The 20,655-nt window shown below is 40.4% G+C and overlaps 1 protein-coding gene across 12 annotated transcripts; it reads right to left on the bottom strand.

Moving 5' to 3' along the window:
• Positions 1-1,197: 1,197 nt before the first annotated feature.
• Positions 1,198-20,206, bottom strand: EBAG9 (estrogen receptor binding site associated antigen 9). 12 transcript variants are annotated; one of them, XM_040546765.1, is made up of 9 exons: positions 20,045-20,178; positions 17,790-17,841; positions 17,324-17,502; positions 13,657-13,754; positions 9,927-10,005; positions 9,640-9,798; positions 7,651-7,758; positions 6,562-6,653; positions 1,198-1,749 (listed from the first exon to the last, which is right to left on the bottom strand). In XM_040546765.1, the coding sequence occupies exons 3-9, from the start codon at positions 17,384-17,386 to the stop codon at positions 1,629-1,631; spliced, it is 720 nt and encodes a 239-aa protein (XP_040402699.1). In that variant the 5' UTR covers positions 17,387-17,502; positions 17,790-17,841; positions 20,045-20,178; the 3' UTR covers positions 1,198-1,628. The 12 variants fall into 12 exon arrangements, with proteins under 12 accessions (XP_040402699.1, XP_040402706.1, XP_040402705.1 ...); XM_040546772.1 differs by lacking the exon at positions 17,790-17,841 and adding an exon at positions 14,656-14,831 and having other exon boundaries at positions 17,445-17,502; positions 20,045-20,172; XM_040546771.1 differs by lacking the exons at positions 17,790-17,841; positions 20,045-20,178 and adding exons at positions 14,656-14,831; positions 17,620-17,761 and having other exon boundaries at positions 17,445-17,502.
• Positions 20,207-20,655: the final 449 nt, after the last annotated feature.

Genomic DNA, 20,655 nt, shown 5'->3' with positions numbered 1-20,655 from the left:
AGTCAACTTGTGCAAGACTTTAAGGAACACAACAAGCAGAATAAACTTTTTTGTAAAGAACTTTCCAGTCACTAAGGCCTTACCACCTTGCTATCTTAATTATCTTTCAAGCAAAACCCGTGTCAGAACCTGCAACTTAGTTAGAAATTCTGTTTTTCTGGGCACACCATAGGCAAGCCCCCAACCAGTCCCATTCTTTCACAACTTCCTTGTTCCCTGTATGTGTGGGGAACAAGCCTCAGGCACGGAAGTGAGAATTCACTTACCTGTCACAAGATAAAAACCCATACACCTGAACCATGAGTTCAGAGATAACAGCATAGGATCACAGAACTGTTTCGGTTGGAAGGGACCATAAAGATCAATCCAGCTCCAACCCCTGCCATGGGCAGGGACACCTCCCACCAGCCCAGGTTGCCCAAAGCCCCATCCAACCTGGCCTTGAGCACCTCCAGGGATGGGGCATCCACAGCTTCTCTGGGCAGCCTGTGCCAGTGCCACCTACCACTGAAGTCTATCTGTACATAAATGGAATCCAAGGAGTGCTGGTAACTGAACTGAGGATTTCCAAACTAAATTTATTAATACGAAGATTTTTTTTCAACTATACTATACTACCTATGCAATGGATAGGAAATGTCAGGATTTTTTTCCTAACTGCAGGAAGTAACAGTTTATGCAAGAAATACAAATTTACCAATACAAAGAAACAATTAAATCACTCCCCTGCACTCAGGGAGCAGAACACGCCCCAGTTGTGCAGCGATACCGTTGCCTGTAGCCACCGCAGTGTTGTAAATGGGTGCGGTAACACAGGAAGCTGCAAGTGACGAAGTGATGAGAAACCCAGCGAAGCGTTCAGCTGTAAGCTGTCCTCTACCGCAGCACACCAGCAGTACACGTAGAGCCACAGGTCACCCATAACAAGTCATCTTCTTCTGCATGATGTTGTCCTGGGTCTGGCTGGGATGGAGTCACCTTTCCCTGCAGCAGCCCATACGGTGCTGTGCTCTGCACGTGTAGCTAGAACAGCAGTGGTATCACATCGGGGTTGTGTCTGCTGCTGCACAATACTGGCACCGCATCATCAGGACTCCCTCCAAAACCTCTCCAACGGAAAACTCTGAGGTATTTATAGATAGTTTTATAAAAAGGCAAAAGCAGACATTTTGATATCAGGTAGGAAGCAAAGGGTTATTTAAAACTGTTTAATTACATGTTTCAGGTAAGCACAGACAATACAGTAGGTTCCCCACCACTGAATATTTACATTCTTTTCGCTAGGCTTGAGCTGTTCATTAGGAGTCTCTCTCAATCAACATCCTTGCTCAATCACTTTTGCTGCAAAGAAGGGTACTGGAATAGAACTATTGTAGGAAACTTCATTTCACCAAGGCATGATTTTGTGTGTTTTGTTTTTTTGTGATTTTTTTTCCTCCTTAAAGAATCATCTACTAGCAGTTCAAGATACTTTGGGAGAATTCTGGCTTCCAAGAATGACCTGAAGAATGCATTGAAATTGAGCAGTGTGTTGAAGTCCTGGAAATACTTAAATCAATACCAATACGCATGTTGTAGAGCTGGAATTCTCTTTTCCCACTGGCACTGCCATCGATGCGTCGTTTCTGTTAGGACAGTTTTACACCAATTTTGTTTTGTTCTTTTTTCATTAGCCTTTGTGCCTCTTTCTCCATCTTCTTTCGCTGTTGTTCTGCTGCTCTTTTTTCCCTTTCTGCTATCTTCTGTTGCCTGTAATTAGAGAAAAAATGAACTGCTAAAAAAAACAGGAGTCCAATTTTCAGCATAGTCAATAACTAGCTTATTATAACTAATAGAAAACAGACCCTCAGTCGACTATAGTTAGGTTCAGAACAGTTACTCTTTGGTCATGCTAAAGGTCTTTTCTCAGGTTAATCTAGTCTTAGGCAGTAATATTCCTTCAAATATCACAGATTCATAAAGGTTGGAAAAGACCTCCAAGATCATCTGGTCCAACCACCCCCCTAAGATTTACAATCTGAAAGTCACTCAGTTCTCAAAGATTCAGGATAATTAGTGCAAGTATTGGGCAATTATAAGGCCCAACACTAATTAGAAAAAAAATAATCTAGTGCTACAATAACAAGATGACCTGTCTTTTCAAATTCAGAGCGACACAATTTGACTCGTCTAGAACACGGAGTTCTGCCCCTCCTTTTCCTCAGCAGAGGCATCAGTAGCTGTCCTCTTTATAATGCAAGTGCTATGAACATTTTCCATGTAACCAAGTGAGACGGTAACTTTTAACATTCCTTTTCACTTGCTCAGGATCCGTGCTGTAACTCTATTGCTCAGGGACACATTATAGTGCTCATATTCCAAGTGACACATGGCAGCTCGCTCCTGTACTTCATAATCAGCAATAGAACAGTGTTCAGAGGTCACTCCTGCTTTGCATTCAGCTTACTAGATATTTTAAAAAAAAATGCCATGCTGTTTGCAAGCTGACTTAAAAATAAAAAACGGAGCCTCATTAATTTGAAAAGGAGAAATTTAACGGGTTCAGTAAGAATAAAGAATAGCTCATTATAAGAGAATAAAGAAGTCTAATTGGCAAGAGAATAAGGAGTTAACTTTCAACACGTTATCTGTGCATGTCCACTCAAGTCTGTAAAACATTCAGAATTAAAAACTATCATAGAATCACAGAATCATTAGGGTTGGAAAAGAATTCCAAGATCATGTGGTCCAACCATCCCACTACCACCACCGTCACCCACTAACCCGTGTCCCTAAGCACCACGTCCAACCTTTCCTTGAACACCCCCAGGGACGGTGACTCCACCACCTCCCTGGGCAACCCGTCCCAGTGCCTGACTGCTCTTTCTGAGAAGAAATGTCTCCTCATTTCCTACCTGAACCTCCCCTGAAAAAGAATCCTCAACTGAGGCAACTTTCTTTGGTAAATTGTCAACTATGGACAAACTGTGCACATAAAGCAAAATATTCGAGGTACAAGACTACATATTACCTTTGTGTTGGATGGTGGTAGGAGAGGAACTGTACTTAATACCTCCACAGTTTCATTTGACTGATTATTAATGGCTAGAAGTTTTGCTATCCTCTAATACACTGCCCTGCTGTCATGGAAGAATGGAATCAATCATTTACATCAGAATCTACCTCCCATTTCTACTGAAGTTAATGGAAGCCCAAATTTATTTTATTTTTTTACTTTTTTTTTTTTTAATATTTCTGATACCTCTGAACTGATGCAGAAGAGGGCAAAAAGCACAGAGAGACAGTGCAGTTCCAAAAAGATACAGTGGAGTTAAAAAAAAAAAAAAGGCCACAAGAGGTGTTAAGCAATTTCGCTATTCACTTGCTATTGTGAAATAAGGAAATTTATAGCAGATCATGTTTCTTCCCCCTGTATAAGCTGTACAACACAGAACACTGCACAGTGAAGATTCCTGTAAGTGGTTTCCATGCCCTCTACTGGCTGAGTGATTTTATTGGACTTAAGTCAAAATGAGAAGAGATCTTTGTATCATCTCTGACAGAGGTAATGAAGTCACCAGAAAATACATACAAGTAGCCTACCACAGAAGTGATTACCTTTTACTGCTCTTTTACTCGGTCATTCTTCAAAACACCGGTATCTATTCCAAACTTTTTACTTATTTTCAATATAAAGTTACTACAACCTTTCGAGCTCAGAAAGGTTCAATTTCTCAATAAAGAGCCTATGACAAACTACAGCCATATCTGACTCACTTATTCTGGGCTCCAACGCAAGGAGTTCAGCAGAGTTTGGATGGAACGATACCAGTTATTTAAACCAGAAAAGTATTCATTATTGATGCCAGTCTTGCTTTGCACTGCTAACACTAGTTACGTCCAAAAAAACCTAAACCTCTCTCATTGGTTAGCAGAACACTACTTATAACCAGAACAGTTAGCAGACATTCCACTGGTTGTGTTTGCTTTTTTCTTACTGTATGCATTCTGAAAAACTAAGAAGAATGATTTCATTTCACTTTTTTTTTTTTTTAAATTTCCTTCAACGCAATTAAAGAGTACAAAAAATACTCTCACACAGTGGATATTTTACACTTAGCTACTTATTAAAGCAAGGACCATTTATGTTAACTGTTCCCACTGGGGAAAAAAAAAAAAAAACCCGAACACTTCATTGGTATTAGAAAGTCTAAAGGTACATACAGGTATCTACAATTTGCAGCAGCAAAGTTTTATCTAACTTCAATTAATTGTAAAGAAAAATGAAAATCCAGTTTTCATCCACCACGCTGATTTGTCACTGACTGGAAGATTTCAGCGCTACCAGCCCAGAACTTGCTGGGGAGCGGGCAAGAAACAGACTCCAGGAACTGCTCAGACAACAACGGTGGCTTACTCCTCAGCGCTGTCTTCCAGCACGCTTGGATTTCCAGGAAGCATTTGGCTTACTACACATGCTTACTTCAACTGTTGTGGTGCACATTAAGTCTCACCAGGGAGAACACAGGATACAGTCTGCCCTGCTATTAAGAGGCCACAGCCCATTTTTGCATGATTGGGCAGCACTCCATTGCTACAGAAAAATTATTCTAGTCTGAGACACTGCTGAATACTGACGGAGCACCAACACGTACCCAGACATAGCTGGCTGAGGGAGATTCTTACTTTTTCTACGCACACCATCCTCAGTAAGCGCTGCTGGAGCAGAATCAGCATCAGCATTCTGGAGAATCAGGGAGGCTGCTCACCAACTAGCGTCTGAAATCTTCAGATTATTTTGTAGATCATGCTGCATTCTCTACAGCACTAAGAACAGACACCAGATCACTCCCTTACTACACAACTTGCTGAAAAAACAGAGCCAGGCCTATCAAGTACTATACTTAAGTTTTATGTCAAAAGTTAGATGTTAATCCCACCACAGATACCTACTGCAAGAGAGACTGTAAGCCCGGAAGGCATTTCCTACCAATCTTGCTAAATATCAGCCAGCATTTTCCACAATTAAAGAAAACCACTGTAATTTGATGCGTCCTGAATAAAACAAAGGTTTTACTTCACACAGCTGGGGTACAACTCAGACAATGATCAGTTGTACTGAGGTGGCCATTCACAGTAGGCCAAGAGATATGTAATACAGACAGTTACAGTTCTAATCGTGCTCTGTTCACTTGAAATATTTGGACACATACATCCCTACTAAAGCAAGTAAAGTTCAACACTTTTTAGTGGGGCAGAGGAGGAAGCCTCTGAAAATTAACCACTTGAGCTGAAGTCCTTCCATAGTAAAAATATGTCAGGCCAAAAGCTTCAGAACAGCTTCTACCAAATAAGATAATTTGAAAAACAGAGCTGAAGGAAAACCCCACTGCTATTCCCATGTGAGTGACTCCTCTCACTAAGTACTCTAAAGCACAAAACTGACAATTGGCAGAAAATACACCTTGGACCATCCCAAGAAAATCCACTGCACAGACAATTTCACACTCCAGAAATAAACACACATGCACTCACTAGATTATTACTACGTAATTTCTGTAAGACAAGCCCACGCTCGGGAAAGCTTCGGTACTTGTTTTTATAGTCCTAAAAACAAGATCTTTAATGGAATGTGGTAAGGGTTCAGTAAAACACAATGCAGCCTCTGCAGTTAGCAAAAGCAGTGGCATTTCCCAATTCAAAATAAGCAGGATTTTTCATTGCCTTTCGTTTTCTTTGTCTGGTGCATCACAGGTTGAATTTCAATAGACTGCACTTTTGAGACTAAAGATCTTACCGAGCCTATTGATGTTCTTTAAAGGCACTATCCTTGGAACAAAAACAACCCAAAGTAACAACATTCAGATATATCACCTAGCTTCTGTGATACAGACTTGAAACAGTTTCAGTAATAACGCTAAAAACAAAAACCAACTAATTAGATATTAACCAGAATGTCAATGTAAGTTTGACAGCATTAGAATAGGTTGAATTTATCATCCACCACTAACGCATTAAAAGTATGCTTCTGATGTATGACTTCCTTCTTGTCTTACTCTACTGTTGGAAAGTACATTTTCCCAAATAATGGTACAATAAATAGCTCTACAGAATCTTCTTTCTGGAAAAAAAATACATTTTTTCTTTAAAGAATTCACAGGTTTAGAATGATTTTTAAAAACATCATGTCTTTATTTCCCACTGTCACTATTGTCTCACTGAAGCCATAGATTTGTGATTTTCTGAGTAGAATGAGAGCAGGTTAGGAAGCTGGAGCGATCTGAGGCAGGTTATCTGATCATGCTGCAAGCACCTAAAGTTTGATAAAACCTTGAAATGAAACAGGTTAACAGAAGTCACCGCCAATTCAAATCATCGCGTGCAATTAGCTTCAACTCAACCTGCACCTTGCTACCATTTGTACTTCTTCAACTTCTTAAAATGGAAAAGAAGAACAAAACAGATGAGGCATTCACACTAATTTTGTGAGGCACTGAGAATGACAGAAGTACTACAGAAAACAAACCTGCACTTGATTCTTTTGCATAAAAGTTTTTGTAGTGCTATGTTATTTTCATTTACCTAAGAACTTCTTCTGCCTGCCAGGCAGCATCTTCTTCTTCTTCCCAGGCATTAGTATTTTCTTGCCAAGTATCCAAGTCTCCCAGTTCAGGCTGGAACAAAACAAGAAAAACTCTACTCATGTGGGAAAAAAAAAAAAAAAAAAAGATAAAAACACTTATTTTTAACCCTGATACTTCAGACTTCCAGAAACATCTGAGATATGACAGTACTTCTCGGTTTATTGTTCATGTTCTAATACTGACTTTTTGCCTTTATATTGTTAGTATAGATTTTTAGATCCTGGTGCTAGGGAACAAAGGAAAGAAGGAAGTACTAGAGTGCATTTTTAGGAAGGAGAAGACAAGCCGAGGAGGTGAACTGAGTAGACTGTATTAAAAATTTCTGGAAGTTGCATGGACAGACCAATGTTATTCCCTGAATGCTGTTTTTACTCACTAGAGCCCTTTTCCAAATTCTTTTCATTATGACAGTCTAAGGAAGTGTTATGACCATTCTGTACTGCTCTGTGCCTAGACCACTTTGAGCAGTACATTAAACAAAGCACTCTTAAAGAAGGCAAAAAGGAAGAAAAAATGAGCATCTCCCTCTAACAGCCAGGCTGTTGCATAGCCAGGCTATTTAGCAAGGACTAAAGCGCAAAAATTAGGAGACTCTTAGAAGACAAGCTCTATACAAAGAGGAGGGAGAAGCAGAAAGTTAAATATGGGTTCAAGATTACAAAGCAAAGAAAACCCACAGACTTCCTAGAAAAAAAAAAAACAAACAAAAAACCTTTTGTTAGGAACTTACTGTGTAGAGTCCAAAACACATGTAAGCCAGTGGCTTACAAGATTTGCTAGTATACAGGTGCTTGGAAGCTTCCTACCTTTTAACACTGATCTGTTAAGCTTCACAGTCAAATAAATAAACCAGAATTAGATCAATTGCTTCATTACTTTGAACCACATACTCAATTTTAAAATAATTTTTATTATTCCACAACTATTCCTCTTGCTCTCCACAACATATATCTTAGGCAAATTATTCCTTCTCCTAAGGAACTCATTTACCTGTCAAATAAAAGATCAATACTTAGAGCATACTTACAGACTGATGAATAAAAGGAATATCTTGTGTAGCTGCTAATCTGCTAGAGAATCCCGCGTTTCCCTCTGGAATCCCAAAATTTAAAGGTTCTCGTTTTTTAATAACTATCTGAAAATATTCAAAAAAGGAACAAAAAGAGAGGTCAAAGCACTCTGACAACCTATGACTGTATCAAAACACACAAAGGGCACAAAACAGGAGAGATCCAATAGCCACATCTCCCAATATTCACCTGAGCTACCAATTACATGAGATATTCCTTGGAGAAACCCTGCTTCCATGAGAGGAAAGTAAGATACTACTCTTGAGGGCAGTGCTGTCTGGACAGCTGTACTGCTTTGGAACACGAGCTATTCCAGGTACTTCAACAGCACAGCTGTGCAGACAACCTAAGCTTCAGTAGTTGAAGTGCAATTCACTGTCACATCAACTGATAAAGCTCTGTGCTAATTTGGCTGAAAAACGTGCACTAATGCTTCTCCTGAAAGGCAAGTTAACAGGCTTAACACAGTAGCTAAGATCGTGTATCCCTTATCTGTCTTGACCTCAAGACATGAGCTTACTCAGTTGTTTTGTTTAGCCTACTTTAAGCCCCTGCTGCTTCCAAAAGACACAGATCCCCCATTTCACTGCCTGTAGGAACACTAGCAGCAATGCAAGAAAGCAAACAGGACTACACCATCTCGTTTGGCAATGGCAGATGTGGTTATTTGACTGAAATTCCATTTCCACACATTGTAGATATGAGCAGGAACACAAAAGGATTCCACCGCAGACCTTGGGGTTCATACTGAGCCCTGACACCATGAAACTGCAAATACAAATTCATATTTACAGGTTGGTAACAGGGCCAAGTTAGCAGCAATGGTCTTTATGGTGCCTGCAGTCAATCCTAGAGATGTGTTTAAACTAAACCAGTATAGCAATATTCAAGCAGCATGGACTCTTCCTGAGTTTTATGCTATACCAGAAGCTCAATCGATAAAGAGAAAACATCATCGGAAACAAAGGAGAAATCGCCCTCTCCCCCAGTCCTCCTCTGCCCCCTGAATTTTGTGAGACCAGAATCTTCAGAAGACTCTACTCCACACAATCTTGCAGACCCCAAATATAGACAAAATTGACCCCAATAACATCTCCAGTTCATTGGAGCACCAGAGAATTAAGGTTGGAAGGGGCCTAGGGGGTCTCCACATGAACCTCCCGCTCAAGGCATGGTCAGCTCTGAGGCTGACAAAGGTACGCAGGGTTTATGCAGTTGGGTCTTGATGGAGACTGGACCACCCTGGGCAACCTCTTCCAGTCCTTGACTGCCTTCATGGTGCAAAAGGCTTTCCAATCGACTCAAAGCCCTGTAGATACCCAACTGGAATATTTCCACATGGAAACAAAACTTGCAATTACCAGAAGTTTAATTAGAAAAAGTTCATGGATTTAAAACTATTGTGGAGATACCCATCTGATTTTTCTCCAAATATCTGATCTTTGAAGAGCAAGCTATTTTGAAATATCAGCTCCCTAATACCACTCACCCCAACACAACTTGGTAAAACAGGTACCCACTGCTTTCTGAAGCAGCACTGTTGCTACATCAAACATCAGTACGGGCAGGACATCGAATGTCTCTGTTCAAATAACAAAGAGGTACGAGCACAAGTACCTTAGTGCAATGGTTCTATTTTCAGAATTAAAAGTGTGGTGAGGGTTCTCACTTTTATACTTCCTAGAACATTTAGACTATGAAGTTCACCATAAATTTCCAAGAACTGTAAGACTAATGATGTAAACACGAACCAGTATCACATTTGGTAAGGTCTGAAAGTCACCATTTTAATCAGCCAGGTTAGACTAGACATCAGCATCTATTCTCATTTCAACAGGACAGCATAATTTTGCCTGAAGCACTATCTGTAAGTTGCCAATTTACTTATAACCTATATTAAAGCATAGAAAGCCCTCAGTAAGTATAGTTGAAAGCTCAATACCTACTTTTTGAGTTTTTCTTATAGTTGGTGTCATATCTTTGAAATAATCAGGTTCCATTTGTTCCAAAGGGTTTTGCTGAGCTGCCACATTACCATTGCCACCTTCAATCTTTACACTGGTGGGTGCATCCTCATCCCATGAAGACCAGTCTTCTACTTCTGGCTGTAGAAGTGAATGGTACAAATTAATTTCAAGTAAAAATGCGTCTTACTGTATCTTGCTAAGACAAGAGAACTGGTATGATCACTCTGTTAAATAATTATTAAGTTACCTACCACTGAAGCAATTACCTGTTTGGGAACAGATGAATAATCCACTGTGGTTGGCAAAGTTATTTGGTCTCCACTTAACTTTCGCCCTCTTCCAGACCTGAAAGAAAAACGTAGGATTCCTCCAAGCTCTGAAAACATGACCACTAAGTTTAAAAAAAAAAAAAAAAGAAAAAAAAAGGAAGTCTGAGAACAGCACTGCTGCAAGTAGTCTGGCTAAAACATTAAGTGCTTAAACTACCTCAGTACTGTCTACCGCTAGTAAGAGAGCCTGCTAAACAAAGGATTTTCACCATGAATTTAAAGCGGGGTTCACACGAATTTCAAAGCACCATTTACTGTTCACATTTCTTGAAGAGTTGCTCCTCCTCGGTTTCTATGCCAGTTTGAAAAGGGATGAATTAAATCAGCTATTTGCATACAGTCAGTTACAGTTTTTAGATTCTCAATGCTAAAGAAGCAAACGCTACAGATCTGTATTAGCTCAAAGATAACCATTTCCACTGGAAACCGAGAAATTCTGCTATTGGCCCGAGGCGTTAAGCTGCGTTTAACAAATCGTTTGTTGAGCTGTTCGATTTGAAAGCCCCTCTAAAGCATTCTTCCTTTGAAGTCTAAAGAGAGGTAGCACAAGATTATGCAAGTCAACAGCTCCTGCTCAATACATGCTTCTACTTAAAGAACAGTGTTGCAGTGAAAGTGTTCCAGCAACTGTATCAATTTTAATTGAAGACAAACACTATTGCATTGCTAATAATGCAAATATTTACTTAATGACATTAAAAAAAAAATCACAATAACAATTAAAATATTTTTAGCTGACATTTGCTATATCTTAAAAGCTTTTAACACACGAGAATGAATTTGAGACTGACACTCTTGTTCTCCCCACGTCAGCTCCTATATCAAGACAGTCACCTAACTGACCTTGGACCTTGATAGCTTGGAAGAACAAGGACCTGTTTATTGATACTGATGAGAATGCCACAGGGAACTGCCACTTGGAGTTCACGTCCATTATTTTTATTATTATAGAACATTCCACCATCGCATCAGAACAGCTGAATTGCTTGTAATACAAGGTCCACTGCACACTGGTGAGTGACTAGATTATCTTTTTCCTACTTTTGGATCAAATTATACCTCCTTAGGAAAGATCAGGTGCTATCATCAAATTTTCACTTCATATAATCAACTCTAGCCCATTTAGAAACCGTTCTTTTAAAAACAACATAGTTTAGTTCACCTGCAAGAAGTCTTCAAGAGAAAGCAAATCTTAGTTGCTTCAGGTTTTTAAGACTGAAACTTACAGCTGTCCAAGTCTTGAAGTCTCTACAATGTTAAGAAATTTAAATAAATGTAGCTCAGAAAAAGCTATTACTAAGTATAAGGCAACCAAGATAGGGGACAAAATCCTAAATTCTATCCTATGTAGTATATATGCATAGGTTCAATCTTTGAGCAGGTTCCGTTATAAAAAAGACTACTTAGGCAACCAAATTTAAGCACAATTTTCAGATTATATCCTTGAAAAAAATGAAGTCTTCATACAAAAGGTAACCTACTACTGCGGTGTCAACAACAACAAAAATGTCATTGTTGTAGGCCTGTTTGACTTACATATGCAGTCATATGAGACCTGTTTTAATCTTCCCTTCATATAAAAATATTTAATGTACTTGACGCTAGATTCTGTAACAGACAAAAAGAAAAACAAAGCCCCCTCAAACACATTAGAAACTTCTGATACTTGGGCTGACTAGATTTTGTCGATGTCTCTAACAGAAACCCAAGCCTGGAAACAGCTGCTTCCCAACCACCATTAGACAGACACTGATCACTGCTCTGAAGGCCAAATGTCTCAATGCTTCTTGGTTTTGCTTATCTATAATAATTAGCAGCATCCAGATTTGTCAGCAGGATGAAGATTGTAAACGGAATGAAATTTCACCTTATTTTGTATTTATACCTGTTGTTTGCTGGAAACAGTGGATTCAAGCAGGCTGCTGTTCATCAAAAAGAAAGTTAACTGAAAAATGCCAAGTGCATTGCATAGGCTTTATGCTGACTAGAGAGGTGCACAGTCTCTGCAGGCACTTGTTTAAATTAAAAACTAAAATGTGTAATCCAAATAAGTACCAGCTCATATCCATCAAATTAAAATGCACATTTAATTAAATCACATTTGTTGGTTACCAAGCTTACTCATATGCAGGGGTGAATTATAAGAACACAAAATTTATTAAACTATGCTTTGCAGCTGACATTAAAATGCAGAACTCTCTGTGGTTAACGGACCGAACCAACTTGATCAACTAACTTGCTTACGTGAAAGTTTTAAATTTTCATTCCTTTGACTAACTGTTATTAAGAGAAGAAAGATTCTCCTACTTTTTGCTCCCAACCAGTTCCTCGCCTGTTCACTGCGATGATTTAGTTCATTCAGAAATTGAAAAAGAAGAAAATTGTTTATTAGGTGCAGTGACAGTACTGTTTATAAAAGATACCTTAACACTTTGATTAAGGGTCCACATATTACAGAAACTTATATAAAAATATATATTACAGAAATCATACCAACTCAGTGTTTTGACTTCTTTAAGAACTTGAATGGCAAGTATTCTTAATTTAATTTAGAATTCAAATCACAAAACTAAAGCTGACAGCTATTAAGTTGTACACAGCATTAAAATGCATCTTTTTAAAACTTCAACAAATGTGGAGTGAATTTACCAACAACGAGCTGAAAGCTTCCTCTTATTCATACAATGAGCAACGGTGAACAGGACAAAAAACAATTCAGATGCTATTTTGTGTCTACCACATACTCTGCATATGCTTTAATCTCAGTGGCAAGGTAGTAGTTATCATACACAGAAGAAGAATACATTTCTTCAGACTGCTAATTGTTTAAATAAAACAACATCCTGTAAGGGTGATGAGAAGGAAAAGTAGTCCAGAAGATGGCACCGTATCTGAGAAGATCAGCATCAGGTACTGTTGAATCCTACTAATATATAACCATAAATCTGGATAGATACAGATGTGTGGTTTTTTTTGTCCTTTTTTTTGTAATGCTTCTAGATACTACCCTGCTGTGTTCATGAATTTACAACTCAAAAGAACACTGAGTGTTTTTGCTTTCTCTTGTAAGTTGTAAGATGTTCATTAAAAAAAAAAAAGGAAAAAAGAAAAAAGCAGTTCTCTGAAACTAATCACTGTCCGCTAAACATTTGTATGAACCTTTAGCAGGCAGAAGAACCTAAAGTCTCAAGCATCTCAAGCAACTGTTTCTTGACCAAGCAGGATGAGAATGAGTTATATTTACAATGAAAGCCTACTGACTGATGACTGGGTGGATGCTGCCATTAGGTGAACCTCTTAAAAACAAAATATCACTTGCCAAATCCTTTTTAAAAAATTCGTGAATGGTTTTTAGTCATTTGACAGAGGATAACGTTAAAAGGCAATTTTTAAACCCTGTCATAGCTGTTCAGAAAACAATCCCCATTACAGCTATCATAACACAAAAATACACGGACTCACAATTGCACTACACAGACTTTTGAACTCCGCAGGTATATGCAGATTAAAGAGTGAATTTGCCTTATTTTGTATCCTTCTTGATTGTTTTGCAATCAGTAGCAAAACCAGAATTAGGAAAAGAGGTGGGTATGTGTTGGGGAGAAGGAAAAAAGAGAAAGAACTTGTAATTAAACCAGAAAAGGTAACCAAATTAAGACATGTTTACCTGCATATTAACTTTTTAATAAAAGAAAGCACAGCTGCCAGGCAAGTACAGATTTTAAAGAGCCGAAACTGTGTTATGGCCATGATGAGAAACCCTTCCTGCAAAAGAAAAAAATAAAAGTTAGATGTAGAGCATTATATATCTTTATAGCCCTTAAAGCCAATTCCTTAGTTGCTCGTAAACAGGGAGCATTCTGTGAAGCTACATTCATGCAAGAAAAGAGAGGAGGTACCTGGAGCAGAGACTCTGCCTGCCTACTATCTGGACATTTCACTGATGTAAAAAATGCAAGCACCTCATGTGTACAGCCTTTAAAAAAAACAGCACATAATCATAGATAAAGACAATTAAAAGCACTTTTAAAGTGCCAATCAGTTGTGGTGACTGATCTATTTTAGACACTAACAATGCAAGGAGAAAGGAATTATGACCAGTAAGAAGCTCACACCTCCCTGAGCAAGTCTTGCATATGCAAATTATCAGCGCACATGAAATCAGCATTAAGTCAAAACCTAAAAGCGGCTGTTTAAAGTTTCCAGTGATTTTGATTGGAAACGTGTGATGAGAACAAACATTTTATTTTAGTGACCAATGTCACTGAAAGATCATCAGGAAAGAAGGATCCTGTTCACACGATGTGCGCTACAGCACAAGTTAATCCCCTGGATACATCAATGCTCCTGTGACAGCCCAGATTATGCTAACAAACCCAGACAAACAAAAATTGATCTTCAGCTGAAACCACCAATGCTGGTTGCTATTTTTCAGCGTCGACTAGAGAATTTAGGTAATTCATATTCAACATATATTCATTCCAACAGGTCCCCTCAAATAGGTATAAACCCAGTTTGAATAATAAACTGTAATTCAAGGATCCCTTTTCTTTCTTCTATAGGTGAAGATCTCAGAGTAAGAAAGAAGAGGTTAGGCTTCACAACTAGCTTTTAATTATATACAGCTACACGTGTAACAACATTTTCTGATGCCAGTTTAACATACCTCCTGGTGAGAAGAGAAGGCAGCCCTGTGACATTTTCCTCAGGCCATGAGTATTCCATGGAAGGACAGCTTGATTTCAAATATGCTATGGCATTTAAATCACTTTTTATATTCCAGGCTTTAAGTTAGGAAGAGTCAGGAAGGTGGGTCATTAGGTAGGCTGCTCCAATACTGCCCTGAGGATTTTATTAAAAAGTACATCATGGGATTTGTGAGCTTCACGGAGCTTAGATTTACTTTATTGGTGCTCATTTACTAGATAACTAGTATTAAACATCGTAATATGGTGCTGGAAATACTACTTCACGTACAGTCCAGAAAAGGAATTTTTGCTACTGAAAAGTTGTGCAGGGTTAAAGGCTTAAGCCTTTGCATAACCACCAAAATTACACCAAATATATAATATAACCACCAAATTACAGGCCATGCTACCAAGCTGTAGCTCAGGAGAAAGGCCTTGTGGGACACACTTCACCTCTACCTCGATACTGGCCTTGTCTTAATCTCATTTCACGGGAGACTCTTTGTAGAAGAGTGGGTATCAAACGGGCTTTTTACCTAACAGGAACAGGAAACAGTCAAACTTCCCACAAAAAGTAGTGACATCAGACACCAGCCAACACACTTAGCTTTCCGATTTAAAAACAGAACTATCATTTGGTATTGTACTCGTGCCCTTCCTCACCCTCTGGCATAAGCGATTTGGACAATATCTACGTGACAGGATAATACAGCAGTCAAAAATGTGAAGGATTTAGGAACAGTGGAAGCTAGTGAAAAAACCAGCAGGCGGCAACTGGATGGATAGCTCTCTATTCTAAAGGTAAAGATTACTGCAAAGGAGCACTTAATTGGCAAAAGAAATTGTTACTTTAAAGAGATGCAGCTAAAAGCCATCTACCTGGGATTTCAGGAATGAAGAGCAGGAGACCTGCTGAAATAAGAATAAAGGTACGTCTTTTCTGAAAGGAAGGTTATTTAGAAGCTCATTCCATTCTTCTCCATCCGAATTCACTCTTCTATTGGCTCAGGGGTCAGAGGGAGTTAGTAGAAAGATACTCAACACTACAAAGAGTAAAGCAACTTTCCGACTTTCCTACTGTTTAGCCTACTGAACTGCCAAGCTAGACAGTCCAGGCAGATCCTAAATTTAAAAACAAAACAAAACACCCTACTGATTGAAAAGATTGTTTTAGGAAGCACTATTACTCAAAAATTTCTAGACTCAATATTATTTTTGCCTAAGTTTTAAGAAAAAAAAACAAAAAACGGAATCCACAAGGACAGTCTAGCTCACAATTTCTTGAAGTTCACTGCTGACAAGTGTTTGTTAGTCACCAGAAATTATTGCATTTTCCCCAGGGCATTCCTATACGTGGCAGCACACACTTCCACTATCGCCCACACGCCTGTTCAGCAGGGTTCAACAGCTACCTTCATTCCCCTCACCGCTCAGGTGACTCCTTGCTCCGCTTCCTATGTGCCACGCAGGAACTGCAGCGTTATATTGAAGGAGGGCGAGACACAGCCACATGCTGCACGCGTGTGTTTGAGCTGCGCTCCACTTTAACTATGGCAGCATCAAGCCCTTCAAGACAGCTAGTATCATTTTGCTTTCTTCTGCTCTAAGCTTTGATTGTAACCTCCTCAATTAAGTTAAGCCCTGTGCTCAAGTCATCAGATCCGCAGCCAGAGTTCTGGCAACAGCAAGGAATCACTAGACATAGTACTGCCAGCAATCACCCAGCTTTAAAAGGTACTTTTATCAGTATATCTAGTTTTTCTACAGCTAATTAAGATGTGAAGCAACGCATATGCATTAATTTTGCCAATATGCTAAAAGTTAGGTAAAAAGAATCTTAAACCACGTACTTGGTTCAAGATTAGGGCACGTCAAGCATTCCCTGCCAGACATCTAAAACAGCACTTGAAGCATTTGTGTTACTGCATTTTCTGAGTTTAGTGCAAACTGAATTCACCTGATAACATGACACGAGACTTGTTAAGTAAAACAGGGTGTTCCTTCTACTTCTGTTGTCAGTCCTTCCCCAGCCCAGGGAAGAAGAGATGCACAGCCATGTAGAGCACTGAGACAGAACACGGAGTGACAGTGCTCCAGCAAGAATCCTCGAACATTTCTTAACAGGTGGAGGCAGAGGTGAAACATTGGACTAGAATTCAAAAAATCTGATAATCTGTCAGCCTGACACAGCTTTGCATGTATCACGCCCCATGTCTCAGCTTCCCATTTGTAACATGGGATAGTTTTCCTTCTCCCGTTAACGTTGCCTCAAATGTATAACATTTATCAGACTTACTGTCAACTGAACTTTTAAGCTCCACTGCAATAGATAGAAGTAAGTGAATCAGGACATGAATCCTAATTAATTTAATTTCAGCAGTCAGTGCAACAATTTTGTAAAAGTTACCACATCTAGCAGGAGTTTGACTCATGTAGCTCATACTGCTTTCTACTGGTAAGAAGTTACAGCAATTGCTCACATGGAAGTTGTGTACCAAAAAGATTAGAGCATGGTAGCAGAAAGACATTAAATACAGAGACAAGTGAGAAGCCCAAGGCAACTTAGCCCTGGAAACATTTTATGGATCAATAAAGGAAATATAGGGAAGGGAGGGAAAGTTCAGAAACGTATTGAAACACTTTTACACTGCACTCAGCTTGCAGCGGCTTTAGAGCTCCTGGCAGCTCGGACCTCGCTGGCACCAGCATGAGGCACACACCGTCCAGCTGAGTATGTGAGCTAAGGTGCAAGAGACAAAATGCTCACTGGCCGTCACCATGCAACGAGCACCTCGTCGTCTGCAGGAGCACTTCCTCTTTTATACCTAATTGCACACACAAACGCTACTTAAGCAATATCTCAAGAGACAGAGCCAATTCTAAAACAAAGTCACTTTCTGGCACTCAAATGGTTTTAAAGATTTAGTTTTTTTTCCTCTTACTGAACTCATGTCCTTCCAACAGTTAAAACGATGTCAGAAGATTAATATTAGAGGGCACCTATCCTCTCCTCTGTTGCTCCCATGTTCTACTTGTAATGCTGACTGATTTGTCCTGTGTCGTTTTCTTGAGATATCATCATCTTCTGAATGGAATTTCTGTCTCGAATTACCACTGCTTTGTGAGTTGATTGCACGTTCTTTCACATCAGCTCATCTGTGACTCTGCAATGAATACATGAAGACACCTTGGAAACAGTGGCTTTTCCATGCATTAAATACAGCTAATTAAATAGCCAAGGGAAGAAGTCTAAATCAAAATTAAAAATAACTTGACTGAAACTGAACGTTTCCCCACCAACAACATATTTACATGAGTAACCACAAAAAACCTCCTAAGGCAAAATGAGACATCCATTTCCTGGTACAGAAGACTAACGTGCCCTTGGGTACTCACACGTGTCAGCCCCAAAACTCCACAAGAGCACCAGTGAACCAGCATGTCTGCGCTAGAACAAACAGCTGATAAAATCAAAAAGCACCATATGATTAGTCCAAAGTTTAAGTGGCAATGATAAGGTTTCTTAGAAGTTCAATTTACATAAGATTTTAAACAAGCAGTACTACCACATTAGTCCGAAGATGACCAAGTAGATTTACAGGGAGATGGAACCTCATGAAGATTAGTAAAAAGACACTAAAAAAAAGTGTTTCTTTACAAGCACAAAACCCCTCCTCCAAATCGTGTACATTAAAAGATGTACAAAGACATTGACTTTTTAAAACAGCAACGTAATGATTCAGGAGCAGCATTCAGCCAGGTACTGAAAGCCAAAACCAGCATCTCCTGCACTTCAGAGAGTAACCGTGATTCTGTAACCTAATGAAGATGTTCCACTCCCCTCTTCCTGTATGATTTGATCCTTCTTTATTTTTTTGAATCGCTTTATGTAGAAACATAATATTGGGAGCACTGAGGCAGGAGGAAAAAAACAACTAGGTCAACATCTCTACCATTGATTTTGATAAATGGATAGATGAAATGGCAGCATTACTACATTTTGTAGTAGCCATGCTACTACGGCATTAGAAGAGTAGAATCTGTCTACATCCGGGTGGTTACGGGGATGTCCTTAAGGAACTGTAGTTTCAACATTGATGTTCTAAGTTTCAGTGTAAGAACCCTAAATAGGAAGTTACGAGGTAGCTGGGAGAAAAGACTACTTTGCCTATGACTTGGGGGAGTGAGACAAGTCATCCAAGGTGTTCAAATCCAAGAAGAGATTTTAAGACAATCTTTTGCAGAAGATGCCAAAATTTAAGAAAGAATGTATTTGTCTCTATAAGTAAACATAGAAACTAGCCCTACCTAAATCATTCCTAGACACCTAACTGTTTACAGACTGGAGCTTAAACTTTTTCTTTTTAAACCTACTATCCTGGAGTTGTAAAACTTCTAGACTAATATCACCTCATCTCACCCCTTCCTCTCGAAGAAGCTGAGTATAGTTCCAATCTTGTTAACGCAATATCTTGAAGCTTTCTGTTCTGAACTAGAATGCGTCCTGTTTTTTGAGGTAATATTAGTGAAACCAGAAAATATAAGTCCACTGACTAGGTACAGTCATTCTTTGATAATTTGTTATCTACATGCGCTACTGTCTTCTGAAAAACAGACACAGAATATAGAGATGGAAGCTGTGCAATCCCATGACACTACACTGGTCATACAGGAAGTAACTTCGGTCATATAGGAAATCTGTGACACAAGGCACTACTTCACGTATCTCCCTGTGCAGCACTGGGGTTCTCAGACACAGACTTCATGATATCCCAGTTGTGCCACAGTCTTTACTGGTCATCCTGGACTTAAGTTATCTGTACTCACACTGAAAGCCAGAAACATAAATTAACGTACTCTTATTACTACCACAAAATCATCTTGCAATATCTGGTGTCTCAACAAGCCTCAATACTTCACAGTCGTGATACACTATCGGTCGTGTTGTGTGAGACAGCTTGAAGAAGTCCCTACACAGCTCGCCAGTATTCCCAGAGTAGCCAGGAGGACCATAAAGCAGAACGCTGTGCTATTTTTCATTAGACGTGCCACGGAGGCACCACAAATCGCTGACCACGAAGCAGCACCCCAGCACCGGCCCAGGGCAGAGTTTTCCAAGGACCGCACAGGCACCAGAGGAAGCCGTCCACCTTTGGACTACAGGAACCGGACCCTTTAGAGGTGCACTGCCCAACTTCCACACGGCTCCTTATGCACGCCTGCTGTCAGCACGACCCAAGACTGTGCCCCCGACTCCTCCCGTTTGTCCTAGCCTCTGGGACACCCCCCGGCCCCTTTCCCCGGCCCGGCGGTGCCCGAGATGGAAGCGGGCACCCCTCCGCCAAATGGCGGCCCCCTCCCGCTCACCTGTCCCGGCCGGGGGGCCGCCGGGCGCCGAGGCGGCCAAAGCGCAGCCTCCGGCCGCCCCTCATTCAAAGCCTGGCGCTCGCCGCCGCCTCCCGCGCCGCCATCTCGGCCTCCTGTCACCGGGGCGACTGGGCCGCCCCTTCCGGCCGCGCCGCTTCCCCCGGCCCCGCCAACCAGCGCCGCCCGGGCCGCCCGGCTCACGCCGCCCGCGGCTGCTGGAGCGGGGCGGGGCGGGTTGACGTGGCCGCCCTGCGGCGCGGAGGCGTGGGGTTGTCCCGGCAGCTGCCCGACTGCCCGGGGTCTGCAGCCCCCTCAGGAGTTTTAGCGGGGTTTTTGTCGCGTCAGGAAGTGTGATAAATAACCCTTATCTGTGTGCCGCCTGTGTGGTCCTAAAGATAGTCCTAGACGGTTGGCTAGGCTACTGTAAATGTGGAAGGTGCTAAAAATTTGGCTGAAGTAGCTTCCCGCTGGGTGTTTCTTCAGCTGGCATTAGCTCAGCTGGGTTGCTCACCTAGAGCTTCAAAAACGGTGTGTGTCTGCCAGCCTGACCCAGATGCAGTTAGTGGTTCGCTGTTGATGTGCAGGATTTGGGTGGAGGAAGATGTTGAGTA

Source organism: Cygnus olor, chromosome 2 (assembly GCF_009769625.2).
Source record: "Cygnus olor isolate bCygOlo1 chromosome 2, bCygOlo1.pri.v2, whole genome shotgun sequence".
Lineage (NCBI taxonomy): Eukaryota > Metazoa > Chordata > Aves > Anseriformes > Anatidae > Cygnus > Cygnus olor.
The sequence above is the reverse complement of the archived record's forward strand: the minus strand, read 5'-3'. Positions and strand labels throughout refer to the sequence as shown.